We start from the raw sequence: 14,146 nt of genomic DNA on the forward strand, positions 1-14,146 counted from the left end.
ATATACAGTATAATAAAATGTAAAAGCATAGAAAAATAAGGCTGTAGGTTTGGTTTTAATATTTGTAGGGACATTTTACAGTGGCAATGTTTATGTGTGTTTATATGCAATTTATTAGCTCATACCTTGCTTAAGATAAGATAAGATAAGATAATCCTTTATTAGTCCCGCAGCGGGGAAATTTGCAGACTTACAACAGCGTAGAGTAAAGTGCACACAAGAGACATAGTAGAAGAAGACAAGCTAAAAATAAAAAATAAGAAATAAAAATAAAATAAAACAAGTATTATAAATAAGCAATAAAAAGAAACAGTAGAAAAAACAACAATAACTGAAATATTATATTTACAGACAGAGAAAAAAAACAACTATTTTAACTATTTTTAACTTTTTTAACTATTACTACATAACTTGTGTTATGTGGATTTTTTTCAGATTTGAAGTCATATATCACCATTTATATTGTTACATAAGACCTAGATTAAAATCTAAAATATTACATTGAATAATTTAGAGTAGTTTCCCTCTACTCTATGCTCTGTGTTTAACTGTCTGCTGACACATCTGTAACATCTGTGGATCCATTGTTTAGCTCACGTCACCAGAGGGAGCACCTCTCTGTCAGTCTGTTTGATCACCTCCAGCTAAGATGCGTCTCTTTGTGTGTCACAGGTCGAATCCCCTTTGATGTGCTCTGTGATTGACAGACTCCCACATTTCAGCATCACGATCACGTGCTGTGTTCGGCCAATCAGAGGCAGCAGAGGAGAGCAGCAGCGCTATAAATCCACCGTGGAGCAGAGGAGCAGCAGGAATGAAAGACAATAGAAACCTACACGACGACCACGCTGCTAGAGGCTCTTATCACCTTTTGATATTTTCCTACACTTAACACATAAGGTAAGGGCTGTGGGACGTTTACCTGTATTCCTGATACAGGTAAGCTGATGGATTTTTTTCCTAAAAGGAGACATTGTCCTTTAATTGCATGCTATTGAAACTTTACCTTTGTTGACTTTAATCCTATGTATAATATTTTTTTGTCATTGTTCAATTATACTTCTTTTGTTTGAAACTAGTGGAGATTTTGTAAAGCATCAGATTATCAGACAGGCTGTAGGCTGGTTCACTGATGGTGCTGCTGCTGTTGTATAATTAGTGTAGCTTCTCTTGTTAGTAACCTTAAGTTGAACCTTTTTCTTTGTCAGCCTCATGTGCTTTATCATGACATCCTCTCCGGTTGTACACATTGTACACATGCATGAGGATGTAGTGTCTGCACCGTGAGAGGCTCATGGTCTGTCCACTTCACTCTGTAGGTATTGGCCAAGAAAATGGCCACCTCAACAAGCTCTAAGCTGAACAAAGCTGTTAAGCAGCAGTACATGGACCTTCCTCAGGGGGACAAGGTCCAAGCCATGTACGTCTGGATCGACGGTTCTGGAGAGGGACTGCGCTGCAAGACCAGAACTTTGGATTTGGAGCCCAAGACGATCGAGGGTAAGATCTGGCCTCCAATATGATCCACACGTCCACATCCACAGCATGCAGTACAACATGATGTTTTTTAAGACTTTGGAATAGATGATTGATTTCAGTGGTTTTTTTCTGTGGCAGAACTTCCTGAGTGGAACTTTGATGGCTCCAGCACGTACCAGTCGGAGGGCTCCAACAGCGATATGTACCTGATCCCAGCCGCCATGTTCAGGGACCCGTTCAGAAAAGACCCCAACAAGCTGGTGCTCTGTGAGGTGCTCAAGTACAACCGCAAGCCAGCAGGTAAAGCAGCTACAAACAAGCCTGAAAGCAGTTTTCAGATAAAGCCGTCTTGTATTTCAGCTAATCCCTATTGTCGATCCAACAGAGACCAATCTGCGCCACACCTGTAAACGGATCATGAGCATGGTGGAGAATAACCACCCGTGGTTCGGTATGGAGCAGGAGTACACTCTCCTGGGCACGGATGGACATCCCTTCGGCTGGCCTTCCAACGGCTTCCCGGGTCCACAAGGTGAGAATCCCGTCACTAGCTTGTCTCATTGTTTATTGAAATACACAATCTTAAAGGCCAGCTGATTTCTAATATTTTATTTCCTTCCGCCTAAATAGGGCCTTATTACTGTGCAGTGGGAGCAGATAAGGCGTATGGACGAGATATTGTGGAGGCGCATTACAAAGCCTGTCTGTACGCTGGGGTTGACATCTGTGGCACCAATGCTGAAGTCATGCCAGCTCAGGTATTTCCCTTGGTCTTTTTGTTTTTCCGTTGTCTCACTTCATTGAAAAACACAGTCTTTGTTGTCATATTGTGTAATACCAATTAATGACCAGTTAATAACGCAGTCTCTGTTGTGTTTCAGTGGGAGTTCCAGGTTGGGCCTTGTGAAGGTATCAACATGGGCGACCATCTGTGGGTTGCTCGCTTCATACTTCACAGAGTGTGTGAGGATTTCGGCGTGGTGGTCTCCTTTGACCCAAAACCGATCACGGGGAACTGGAACGGCGCCGGCTGCCACACCAACTTCAGCACCAAGGAGATGCGAGAGGACGGCGGACTGAAGTAAGAATGAGTTTCAGTTTGTTTCAGGGCCGTAAATTACTTTGGTATGGTTTTTGAAGTTGGGTTTTGAGTGTGTTCCTAATTCCCTTTCCTTCACAGAATCATTGAGGAGTCGATCGAGAGGCTGGCGAAGAGACACATGTATCACATCCGGGCCTACGACCCCAAAGGCGGGCTCGACAACGCCAGGCGACTCACCGGCCGCCACGAAACCTCCAGCATCGACGAGTTCTCGGCTGGCGTGGCCAATCGCGGCGCCAGCATCCGCATCCCTCGCTCGGTAGGCCACGACAAGAAGGGCTACTTCGAGGACCGCCGTCCGTCCGCCAACTGCGACCCTTACATCGTCACAGAGGCCATGGTGCGCACGTGTTTACTCAAAGAAGAGGGAGAGGAGCCCACAGATCACAGCAAATGAACAGACCAAGTGTCATTACCAGTGCTGTATTTAGCCATGTCATACCATTCTCCATTTTTTCACTTGACAGGTGAAATAATAATCAAGGTATACCTGCATTCTTTGTGCATTCAGTTGTATGCAGCAAGTCTTCACCGCTGACAACACGTTATGCCATGGCTGATATCTTGTATAGATATTAACTTGTACTAATGAAATCTATAACAGCAGCAGGGTTTTTCTGCAGATCTTGCAGAAAAAACTCTGACCCAAAGGATCCTAAAGGCATTTGAATGTTTTTAGCAGTCTTGGCATCTGTCACAATGGTGGTTTTATCATGTTGTGTACAGATAAAGTCAAATGTAAGTCAATCTACTTTTGTATGTTTATTTTTAACAATCCATGTGTGTTTTTTCATGTGCCACTGTCAAAAGAATAAACCGCTAACATTTTTAGATCTGACTTTTAACTCAAGTTTATTCCTGCATGTATCCTGTTTGCCTCAAGTTAAATTCGGACATGTCTGTTTGTCACATGCAGACTGTCAGCTGATTTGAATCTCTGAAATGTGACCGGCGTTAAGGGAAAATGTGCTGTACTGTTAAACAAATGGTATTTAGTTAAGGCACGGGAACATTCACATCCTTCCAATTACGCTTAACAGCGTAACAGACCAAGTTGGTGCCTTCAATAGAAAGTCAACATGACGTCAAACCTTTAAAAGAGTTTTCACAGGATTATCATTGACTGAAGGTGTTGACAGCGTGCACGTGAGCCCAGTGACTTTTCTGACTCTTCTATGTCGCAGGTCAATGCAAACATGCAAAAGACATAAGTGAGCTGTCTTTCTGGTGTTTTGATACGAGCCTCCATAACCTATGCACTAGTTCTTCAAGTAGTCCAGGAAAGTAAAGACAGGAAGGGGAGTTCCTTCCAAAAATACCTGAAAATCCATCGTAAACGTTTTGAGCAGTTGCCCACTTTCCTGCATTACAAACCGTATCACATTAGCTACTTAAACATATTTAGGTAACTCATATAATATGGTAATTAGAGTACACGGTCTTACAGTTAAATAAGAAAAACTGATTATTAAAACTTCATGCAAGGTTGCCTATTAACCGTCATCATCACATCAAAGGCATATGCATGATGTACTGTATGCTCCTTTAAAACTCTTCACCATGTTGTTTATTTGTAACTTACAGTGTCTGATTAAAAAAAATTTTTTTGGATGACAATATTTCTTTTCATTTGATAGCCGACAGAAAGTTTCTCAACTTTAAGGTACGCCCACTACTTTTTGTTCTGCATGTTATAAATTATTATCTGCAAAATCAAAAGCATTTCTGCTTCTTTCACAAACCATGCTCAGGTGTTTTCGATATTTAAATGTAGTTTTCATCCTCTCCAGGCAGCCATTGGTTTTCTTTCGGTTCCGCCCCATGAAAATCAATTTTCAAAGATTTGAATCTTGTATGAGTTTGGTAATTGACTACAGAGAACATCATGTCTGCTTTAAATATTTATAAGGCTGTATTGTTGTTGTAATAGTAGTTATAAGAAAGAAGTCCTCAATGCACCAAAATTAAGAAATTATGTATTTAACAGAAAGGAAAGCTGGATGTTGTTTAAATAACTATAATGAATTATTTGTCTTTGAGTGATGTATCCTTAAAATACAGGCATTTTGCCTAAAAATTAAAGGTGCATTCAGAGCACTAATGTAGCAGCAAACAACTATTTGTAATGTAAAGATATACTGGAGCGTGGTAGATAATGAAGTCACTTTTCTTAGTGTGTTGTAATCAGAGTTTCTCTGTACTTTTTACTTTAGCAGGAGGGCTGTGCATGCCTTTTAGTGCATGTGACCTCAACCCACTGGTTGGTTTACAGCTGCCGCTCTGCACTGCGCTGATATGGCGGTAAGGGCTGAAGACGTCATCGCTGAAGTGTATCGGCCACCCTCAAGTTCCCACTCAGGTAAACACTGTTAGCTCTGTAAGCACTCTCATCGTTTGCGCTGTTAACGCTGTTAGCACTGTTAGCCATGATCCCCCGACTCAGGCGTCGCCATTCTGAGAGCCGTGTGGAGGCAAAAAATATGCTCTGAACTCCTTATCGAGCATCTTAAACATTAATGACTGTGTGTGTTTGAGAGTTTAATGTCTGACGACCATGAACTGGGATCACTTGTGTCATTAAGATGACTGTGTGGCGTGGAGAGGCTCTCCAGTAAAAGTTATGTCTTCCTCTCTATCTCTTTGAGGGAGACATTGAACCTTTACCGACACATACTTTTAAGCTGGTGAAGGAAAGAGTTGTGGTCTCTTGTTCATCAGGGAACATATAAGCCGTATCGTGTCCATGGAGATCTATGTGAAGAGACAAACAAGATCTAATAAGTAGCAAACATAAAGGCAACAAAAGAACTGGACATTCTTATATTCAAAAAGTATTTAATGCTGTAAGGGGAAAACATTGTAAGCTTAGGTGGTTTCAGTGTTTGTCTTACTCATTGATCTGTACAAAACTATACCATGATAAATCTGGTGTAAAAACTCTGAGGTCCACTAGGTAAACACCTGGGGCATAACAAGTACTGTAGTTACCTAATCACTTCATGTACGTGTGTTTGTCACATGTAGCATGTAGACCACTGGGTGGACAGACGGTTGCTGTATAGGGACAAAATTGATGTGTCCCCAGTTTGGTTTCACAAAAATCTTAAATCCGTCTTGACTGGGATGAGATTATTGTTAGAGTATAGTAGATAGAGCAATACTGAATGTAAATGCAATGTATTAATTACAAGGGTAAATTGCATTAAATGATTTCCATAAAGGTACTATATTATAGTTCTAGTAATAGCTCAATGTTTTCTTCCTCTTGACTTAGCCTTGATCACCTTAAGTAAACTTGAGTCACTCTGCATTTGTAGCCATTTGCCTGAGAACACACCAAATTCAATTTGGCTCGGAATGTACTGGCAACATACAATCAGATTGCATTGACCTCCTTGAATCCTGTCCACAAGCTCAGCTCAGAAAATGTTACTGCACACGAATGCCACTGTGAAAGAGACATATTGAACATTCAGTTAATGGCCTTTTTTAGTACAAAGTAAGAAGGGGAGTAGTTTTAACTACTAACCAACTATTTATTGAGCCTATCAGCACATACTGTAGTGATACCTGAGGAGGTTGACATGCTATTGGAATGCCTTTTCTTATGTGTTCATGTTTTGTACTGTATATTTACTGTTGCATAACCTATTGTCATGTTCCCATTGCATAACATGTGGAGCCCCTCCTCAGTTTCTCCTGTGTTATCCGACTCCATTGTATACTGTCTGTGTATCGAGGGGTGTAAAAGTGTGTGAATGTACCACTTTGGCAACAATATGGGGATAAACGTTGATATTTCAGATAAGATAACCGGGGCTGATTTGGACAAAGAGGAGGTCTCATGAAGAAAACCATTATGCCTAGAGCCTCGTTTCCATGGCAGCCGGAGTCTCAACTGGTGTGGGGAAGAGAGGCGGGGGTGGGGCTCCATTCCAGGCTATTACATAACAACAGGCAGCTCAAGAATATGTATAGCGCACAGAACAAAAGAACACAAACTGAAACGATGGCTCTTTTTAAAACCTACCCTAAAAAGCCAGTATCACAATTAAAGACACGCTACATAATCTCACTTGAACCTTTTTGTCACACGAAACAGAATTCATTCATAGTAAATAAAGAGGCATCTGAACTGCAATTCGATCAGAGGCTCTAGACTGAATTAAGTATCTTGAGTCCAAACAGCAAATCCGTGGCTGCATTAGCTATAATCTCATCACATGTATGTAGTCTCCTCTGCTTTAGAGGCCCTATATACTGCTACCACTGTTCACAACAGATTTGCTGTGTTTTCTGTCCCACCCATCCCCCCCATCCTCAGCCTCAACCCCCCCACTGAGCCGTATCCTCTGCGGCGGTGGGTTTCATGACATGCAGTGAAAACTGTCGCAGCCTTGCTGGCCTGGTGATCGGAAACTTGAGCAGCTGTGAAAGCAGAGCGGCACAGTGAGATCCAGAGGTTAGAGAACCCTGGATGGAGGTACGTGGACAGAGAGCAGACCACCATCAAACGTCATCAACATGTCAAACAAGCACATGGTGTTTGTGTGATTAGATCTGTCCTCATTATTAAATCTGACCTCAAACCTCAGATCGTATCTATGACTATAACGTTGAATATGGTTAGTCTCTCTTTGTATGGTTAATGGAACATAACAAAGTTCAGTTCGGGTTACATCCGAATTCATTACAGAAAACTTCAGTAATGTTTGGACAAGGAGCTTCCTTGTGTGCTTGTGTGCGTGTCCTATTATGGCAGTACTGCGCGTGCACCACAGCTGACCCGGTGATAAGAAACATGAGAGTGTGTGAAAGGCCTATTAGTAAGCCCAGTGCATGTTAACATACATCTGAATTCACAGGATTCATGTGATTAAAAAAAGAAGAGCTATGCTTTTAATTTACTTCAGGCCTGGGGACAGAAAAAATCAGTCTTAAAAGAATCTTTGTCATTTTGGGTTAGATCGATGCCACTGTCATGTATGTAGGATAAATATGAAGATACAGACAGTTAGATTAGCAAGAAAACTGGAAGCAGGTGCTATTTATTTTAACCTTTGAAAAGAACCAAGCTAACTGTTGCCTGATGCTTACAGACGTTATGCTAAGCTAACTGTCTCTTGGTTGAAGCTTTGAGGAATTTAAAGGAATACTTTATACATTTGAAGAAAATATGCTCATTCTGAGAAAGATTCTCATATCTGTTTGTACAGTATAAAGCTACATCCAACAGCGAATTAGCTTAGCATAAAGACTAGAGACAGGGGGCGAAAGCTGCCTGGCTCCGTCCAAAGGTAACAAAATCTACCTACCAGCAGGTCGAATTAACATGTTACATCTCGTTTGTTTAACCTGTACAAAAAACTAAATGTGTAAAAATCTCAATTTGGCGTTTAATGAGGGGTAACATAACTATATGTGGGCGGCTGTGGCGTAGTGGTGTGGACTGGATGATGAATGTTAGTTAGAGTCTGATGGTGGCACCTTGATGGTAGCCTGTCATCAGTGTGTGAATGGGTGAATGATATGTAATATACTACTGACTGTAAGTCGCTTTGGATAAAAGCGTCTGCTAAATGACTGTAATGTAATGTAATGTAAACTATATGGTGTAAATTTACTAATATTATCTCGTGATCCTAAGAGGTGTCCATAGGATTTTGTTACCTCTGGACAGAGCAGGGTTTTCCTCCTTGCTTCAGTTATTACAATCTCTACACATCTGTGGGTCGTTTTGTACAAAGTGTATGAAGAATGCATAGTCTCTACAAAAAAACCTCAGTTCTGAAACTTTTTCTATGTCAACATCTCCTATTCACTCTGCGAAAACACCCTGATGTAAACATTTCACCCTTTTACAGCCACATAGAGGAGCACCTCATGAGAGGGGTTCTGAGTTGACAGGAATGCTTTTAGAGTTAATAGAGAGACGTGTTTTACTGCCAGTCAGATTTTGCTAACAAATAAAATTTACAATTTTTCCCCCCCAACTTGCTGAGGGGGTTTGTGTTGTATGTATATCAGTGTGATCATATGTGTTTGCTAGAATATAATATACAGTAAGCTGCTAACTGCACTAAATATCATTGCAAACAACAGAAGTTGTAAACAAAGGTCAAAGCTTCGCCTTTTATTCTCCAATGTTTGGCTGACAAGACCAGACACTTCTGAGAATCCTGAAAGTCCCTTTCCCTCTCATCCTGTTTTTCTGAACTATGTGGTGTCGGGTTGCTAGAACACGGCTGGGACAGAGAGTTCTCTCTTTTTTTTCATGTGTACATGTGTCTGCTACTCGAGGGCATTTGGTTCTTTTTCTGCCTGGTTTTAAGGAGCCTTTTGTATTGACTTCATCATAACAAACAAGTCTTTGTTCTGCAGGACCACATAATCAGCAGTAAACTTATCTTAACTTGAAGACACAACATCAACCAATCAATGCTATTGTGTACAATTTATAAGTTTTAAGCAAAAGTTACCCCAAGCGTGTTGTTTTCATAATTGATCTATTTGGACTTTCTTTCTGGACTGTTTATTTCACCAGTCCTCTCGTTTTATGTTTTCCTCCCCCGCTTCCATATTACAACACCACCCCCATCCTCCAGCCACAAAGATAATGGAATCTCACAAAGGTCACACAAGTAAGCAAAGGGTGAGCAGAAACTACACACAGCCATGGGCCTGACGTGAGCAGGATTAGATAAAAGCACCTCAATCTGAAATTTTGGGATAAGGAACTGACACAGCTGTACTTTTGAATTTCTTTGTAGGAATAAAAAAAAAAAAAAAAACAAACATATTCTATAATATGTGATAGATTTTGTTGATCCAAAATGCCATGTGTTTTTAGCATTCAGTGTCCAATCAAAGTCTTAACTATGTTCACGTTTGTGTCTTGCTCTACGCATTGAGCCTCATTAAACACTGCTATCCCAAGAGAAAACTAGCATTGGACAAATGGACAAAGAAGATTCCTGTTTGCTTTAAACCCTGAAATCCGCTGAAGACATGATGACTTAAGGCTTCCTTAGGTTTTGCAGACTTTTGCAAGTTTTGATGTAGTCCTGGTAAAAGTGTTGTTTATTTGTAATCCTAGTGAACGCCCATTTGTTTTGCACTTTCCAAAACATAGGAGAACTACTAGAATAAAAGACAACTGGTGAAAATTGAACAAAAAAGTAATGAATGTTTACACCTGGCATTAAAATGTGTTTTGGGTGATCCAATCACAAGTGGACAGTGCTAAGTACATCGGTTCACACTTGGCATTAGAACGCATCATGCATCTAAAGTGACCACTTGAAGCTACAGCCAGAGGACTGTTAGCTTAGCATAAAGACTGAAAGCAAGGGGAAACAGCTTACCTTGCTCCATACAAAAATCTAAAAAACCTTTTTACACTTTTGCTTTTGTTCTGAATAAACAAACGATATATAATGTGACAGTTAGTGAGCTTTAATGCCACTGGTACGTAGACATTTCCCCCTTTGGAGAGAGCAATGAAGGCTGTTTCCCCCTGCTAGGCTAAGCTAACCGTCTTCTACCTGTAGCATCCTATTAAAGGGATAAACACAAGAGAGGTATCTCCTCCTCATCTAACCCTGGCAAGAAAGAGAATTGGCATATTTCATAAAATTTCAAGCACACCTTTAAAAATATAAATTGTACAACCGGGAGAGAGTTAGAACAGCTTAGCTTAGAGGCTGGGAGAGGGGGAAACAGTTTCCTTGGCTCTGTCCATATGCATCAAAATACACCTTTCAGCGCCTCTAGCTCAATAGCTCTCTTATCTGTTCTTATTTTCTCATCTGACTCACCAAGAAAGCAAATAAGATGTAGTTCCCAAAGTGTTCCTTTAAAGTTACACTATTTTTAGCTGTAGGGTATTATTGCACCATATAACCTGTTATAAGGGCTCTGGCAATTAACTGTAAGCCTTTAATGATACTATATCTGATGCTTTAACTCTGTGATCATCAAGTACTTGTCCAATGCAATTTCCAATGGCAGATTGAAGTAATAAACAAAGTGGAATTAGACTCAACCATGTTCAGTCTTGCCCTTAGTGTAATAGGCACTTTTTTTTTTTTATTTTTTTTTTTTTTAAAGGTTGGCACAGTCACAAAAGCATATAATCCTCCAGGTGTCATAGGTACAACCAGTCCAACAGGTTTTTTAAAAGACAAATTGCAAATCAAGGCGGTGTGTTTGTTTTTAAGACTCCTACTGCAACAAATTGTCAACTTCTATCTTGACGATCCTTATAGATTCAGATTCATACCATTATTCCTGTAACTCCTTTGCACATTTAGGATAATTTATGAAAAATAGGGAAAGACAAGAAAAAGCAGCAAGGTGGCACTTTAATCAGGGCTACTTCCCATCAACTAGGACCCCGCAGTTTAGGACCCTATTATAGAAACACTGAAAACCTCCCTCCTGACACTCACTTGTCCTTTGAGATCAGAGGGATATAAAACATCACTGATTCAACACCTTTCTTTAATGGCATGTTCTTCTGCATTGCTTTGGTACAACAGTTCCTTATACTATTTTTAGACGCGGCATTAGATTTGTCCGTTCTGCATTCCAATGGCAGTGCCAAGCTTGTTAGCTCTCTCCTAGATATAATGTGATATACTGAACAAGTCATTATTGGCCACAAAATGTGTAGCTATAAAGACACAAAGGAAATAATTCCACAAGAAATTTAAATTGTGCAATAATACAAAACAAATAAAATATGTTCTATTAGAACTCTGCTACAAAGCCACAAGAAATAATAACCCAAAAAGCCAAATCTACAGTGAGATAGTGTACTAGATAGTATAACTACATCAAGTCTGCATGAAGAGGTTCGATGTGGGTTGTGTAAACTTATGCAACTAAATACTTAGCTAAGCTAATCAAACCATTTCCACAGCCGGAGAACTTGTGTTCTGTGGAAAATTCCAAAATACAGTATGTTCTCAATCAACGCGGTCTACTCTACTCCACCGTGAAATCCAAGAACCCCCTCCTCCAGAATGACTCAGCACTCTTTCTGTGCAGTGTGCTAGTGAGTTTTGTATATGTCAAAGAAATATTCACCCACGTCCAACTTTATTGCAAAATGCATTTTAACTATTTAGAACTCTTTGATTGGATCAAGATCAAGAATGTCTTTATTATCAGCAAGTAACCACATAACCATCAAACAAACAATAAACACAATATAAAAATCACATTGATAAATGAAAAGCTGTGAGTGCAAGTGAAGAAACACAAACACCCAGAAAACCAACAAACCACAATCTTTTTAATCCCAACAGGGTGACGCTCCTTATACCGCTTGTTAGTACAGCTTCAGCATCCGGGTTCGTTTACTGCGTCACTACAAAAAACACTTGCGTAACGTTCACCACAGCTTTGTTGTGACAGCTTCCAGTTGACGAACACAAAGGCAGGCTACAAACTGGAACTTGATGTACTCCTTTGGAAACAACATTGTTTTTGATGATTGATGATTTCAAATGGGGTCAAAACTCCTTGCACACTGTATAGTACACACACATGAACAATAGCACGTGCAGTACAATGCAGGAATTGACAGTCATAATGTTGGCCAACAATATTTTTTCAATTTCACAAACCCACACCTGTGTTTTGTTGATAATATTCATTGTATATTTGCAGGATAAATTCCTGAACACAGCCATAAACTAACACAGGTGACATTGTTGAATATATCTGAAAGCTTGGTGAATTTAGCAGTATGTGTGGGGCGTCATTGTGTGGGAAACTACGCAGGAGGAAGTCCACAAAGATTAAAACTTGATATGTGTCGACGAAGAAGGTGCATCACAGCTTTGTGAAGGTTATTTGGTAAGTGTCAAATTTCAGTCTGCTCTCCTGGGAAAATACACTGAATGCCAGCACTGTCCATTTAATCATGACACAAGTCTAAAAAGAACTACTCAATTACTTAACACATGGAAGCTGCTCAAGCACTGTTGGTCTCTACAGTGAAAGAGAGAAGGCACTGTCTAATCAGAAGAGAAAACAACATAAGGATTTGATAGAATAACTGATGAACTGAGAAATTCAGAAAAGGATCATTTCGGGGAAACAAAGGAAAACAAAGATTTCTTAAAACTTATTATACATGACCTGTTCTTAATAATAAAAAAGTGCATGCCGGGTAAGTTCATCCTCCCCACTGAATACAACAATCAGTAGGGAAGGGATACGAGGTCACCTGCTGACAAAAACACTGCAATTGCAACTTATTTATCATCATGTTAAATTAAAGCCATTCCACCTTATTTTTTTCAAAATCATAAACTGAACGCATACTAGCCATCTTCAAAAATAGGGTAGCTAAAAACAAAGACCTGCTGTTTCCATGAAAAGAGAGAAACAGTTCCTGGTACACATCTTTTTTTTAATATAATACTTGACTCTCCTTTTCAAAATATTAAATAGAGACCCTTCTGTTCTGCGTAAACAATAAACATGGCCACAATGATATAAAGGCTATCCTCAGAATTAGATTTCCACGGATTTTCTGTTGTTGTTGAATGGAGCCGGTGATTTTCCCGTCTGTGGCTAATGTGTTCATAAAAAACTGAAAGTGAGCAGCGACACCTTGAGGCCATTATACGGAACTGCATGTGGACTTAAAATAGGAATGAAAGCTTAGACGGGGGCTGCGGTCTGAAACAGCATCATGTTGTGATACCGAATCTCAAATTCCATCATGGAAAATGTCAATGTAAATGAAACACTATAGCACGTTATATGATGCTATTTCTGACATTTGCTTTAATTGGCTGAGTTCATTAACACGCGGGTGACCTTGTAAATGAATAGTTGATTAAAATATCAATGCGCTGCACACCTGCTGCACACCTGCTGCACCAATACGGCGGAAGGATAAAAGTTGACGTGTTTATGTTACATTAAACCTCGGTTTTATAAAAATACGCCTGTCTTTTAAACGTTGAAGATTTGTCAGGAATGCAAGAAATTAAACGGCAAATTGAAGTAACCTGTAAGTAAGTATACATGTTTTAAAACAATAGTAGCTTTAATCTAACAAAAGGTTGCACTTTCCCCACTTTTGACACGGGAATATGAAGTTCTCCGTCTCTTTAAAAACTGTCTCAACAGGCTGTATGCAAAGAGGCAGTGAGATGAGTCAGTGAAAGGTAAGCTGAGCCAGCCTGTGGAGATACCAATGCTGCTGCTGACTAGCAGGATAGATGCTGACCAAGACCCAGAGACGGCTGCTGCCAGAACTCCGCCTGTTAACACCAACGACTGCCCAGATTCCATATGACCCGGGGCGAGGATATATCTCTGCGGCATCTCCCGAACCGGACCTGCACGGAAGGTGACCGCACAGTAAGTGGCTTAGTGAAATGTTTATTGTTTTTATTTGGAAAGTTAAAATTTACAAGTCCGACTTTATGGTTTTATTTTGATGGGGATGTAAGGAAAAGCTACGGAGGAAGTTTGGATATTCATGTGCAGTGTGACAGCAAGATGCAAGGCTCTGCGAAGGATATACCCAAGGTCATGGTG

General features: G+C 40.1%; 2 protein-coding genes across 5 annotated transcripts in view; one reads left to right on the plus strand and one right to left on the minus strand.

The window, feature by feature from the left end:
- Positions 1 to 14,146, minus strand: part of sec16b (SEC16 homolog B, endoplasmic reticulum export factor) — a 72,897-nt gene that overhangs the window by 43,634 nt on the left and 15,117 nt on the right. Inside the window, exon 26 of one of the 3 annotated variants that reach the window (XM_054603509.1) lies at positions 5,524 to 6,029. The exons of 1 other annotated variant lie outside the window; for it this stretch is intronic. The gene's annotated coding sequence lies outside the window, so the exon portion shown is untranslated. Of the gene's footprint in view, positions 1 to 5,523; positions 6,030 to 13,925; positions 13,945 to 14,146 lie in introns of those variants that run through there. One more of the 3 variants, XM_054603511.1, reaches the window with a different exon arrangement.
- Positions 550 to 4,283, plus strand: glulb (glutamate-ammonia ligase (glutamine synthase) b). Of its 2 annotated transcripts, none has more exons than XM_054603514.1 (7): positions 550 to 939; positions 1,320 to 1,500; positions 1,618 to 1,779; positions 1,865 to 2,011; positions 2,110 to 2,237; positions 2,361 to 2,560; positions 2,660 to 4,283. In XM_054603514.1, exons 2-7 carry the CDS (start codon positions 1,335 to 1,337, stop codon positions 2,976 to 2,978), a joined length of 1,122 nt encoding a protein of 373 aa, XP_054459489.1. In that variant the 5' UTR covers positions 550 to 939; positions 1,320 to 1,334; the 3' UTR covers positions 2,979 to 4,283. The 2 variants fall into 2 exon arrangements, with proteins under 2 accessions (XP_054459489.1, XP_054459488.1); XM_054603513.1 differs by having other exon boundaries at positions 550 to 900; positions 2,660 to 4,282.

This window comes from Anoplopoma fimbria, chromosome 8 (assembly GCF_027596085.1).
Source record: "Anoplopoma fimbria isolate UVic2021 breed Golden Eagle Sablefish chromosome 8, Afim_UVic_2022, whole genome shotgun sequence".
Lineage (NCBI taxonomy): Eukaryota > Metazoa > Chordata > Actinopteri > Perciformes > Anoplopomatidae > Anoplopoma > Anoplopoma fimbria.

Coding starts and splice junctions, on each gene's coding strand:
- glulb (XM_054603514.1), top strand. CDS start 1,335: ATGGCCACCTCAACAAGCTCTAAGCTGAACAAAGCTGTTAAGCAGCAG. Junction 2,012..2,109: donor CGGCTTCCCGGGTCCACAAG/GTGAGAATCCCG, acceptor CCGCCTAAATAG/GGCCTTATTACTGTGCAGTG. Junction 2,238..2,360: donor CTGAAGTCATGCCAGCTCAG/GTATTTCCCTTG, acceptor GTTGTGTTTCAG/TGGGAGTTCCAGGTTGGGCC.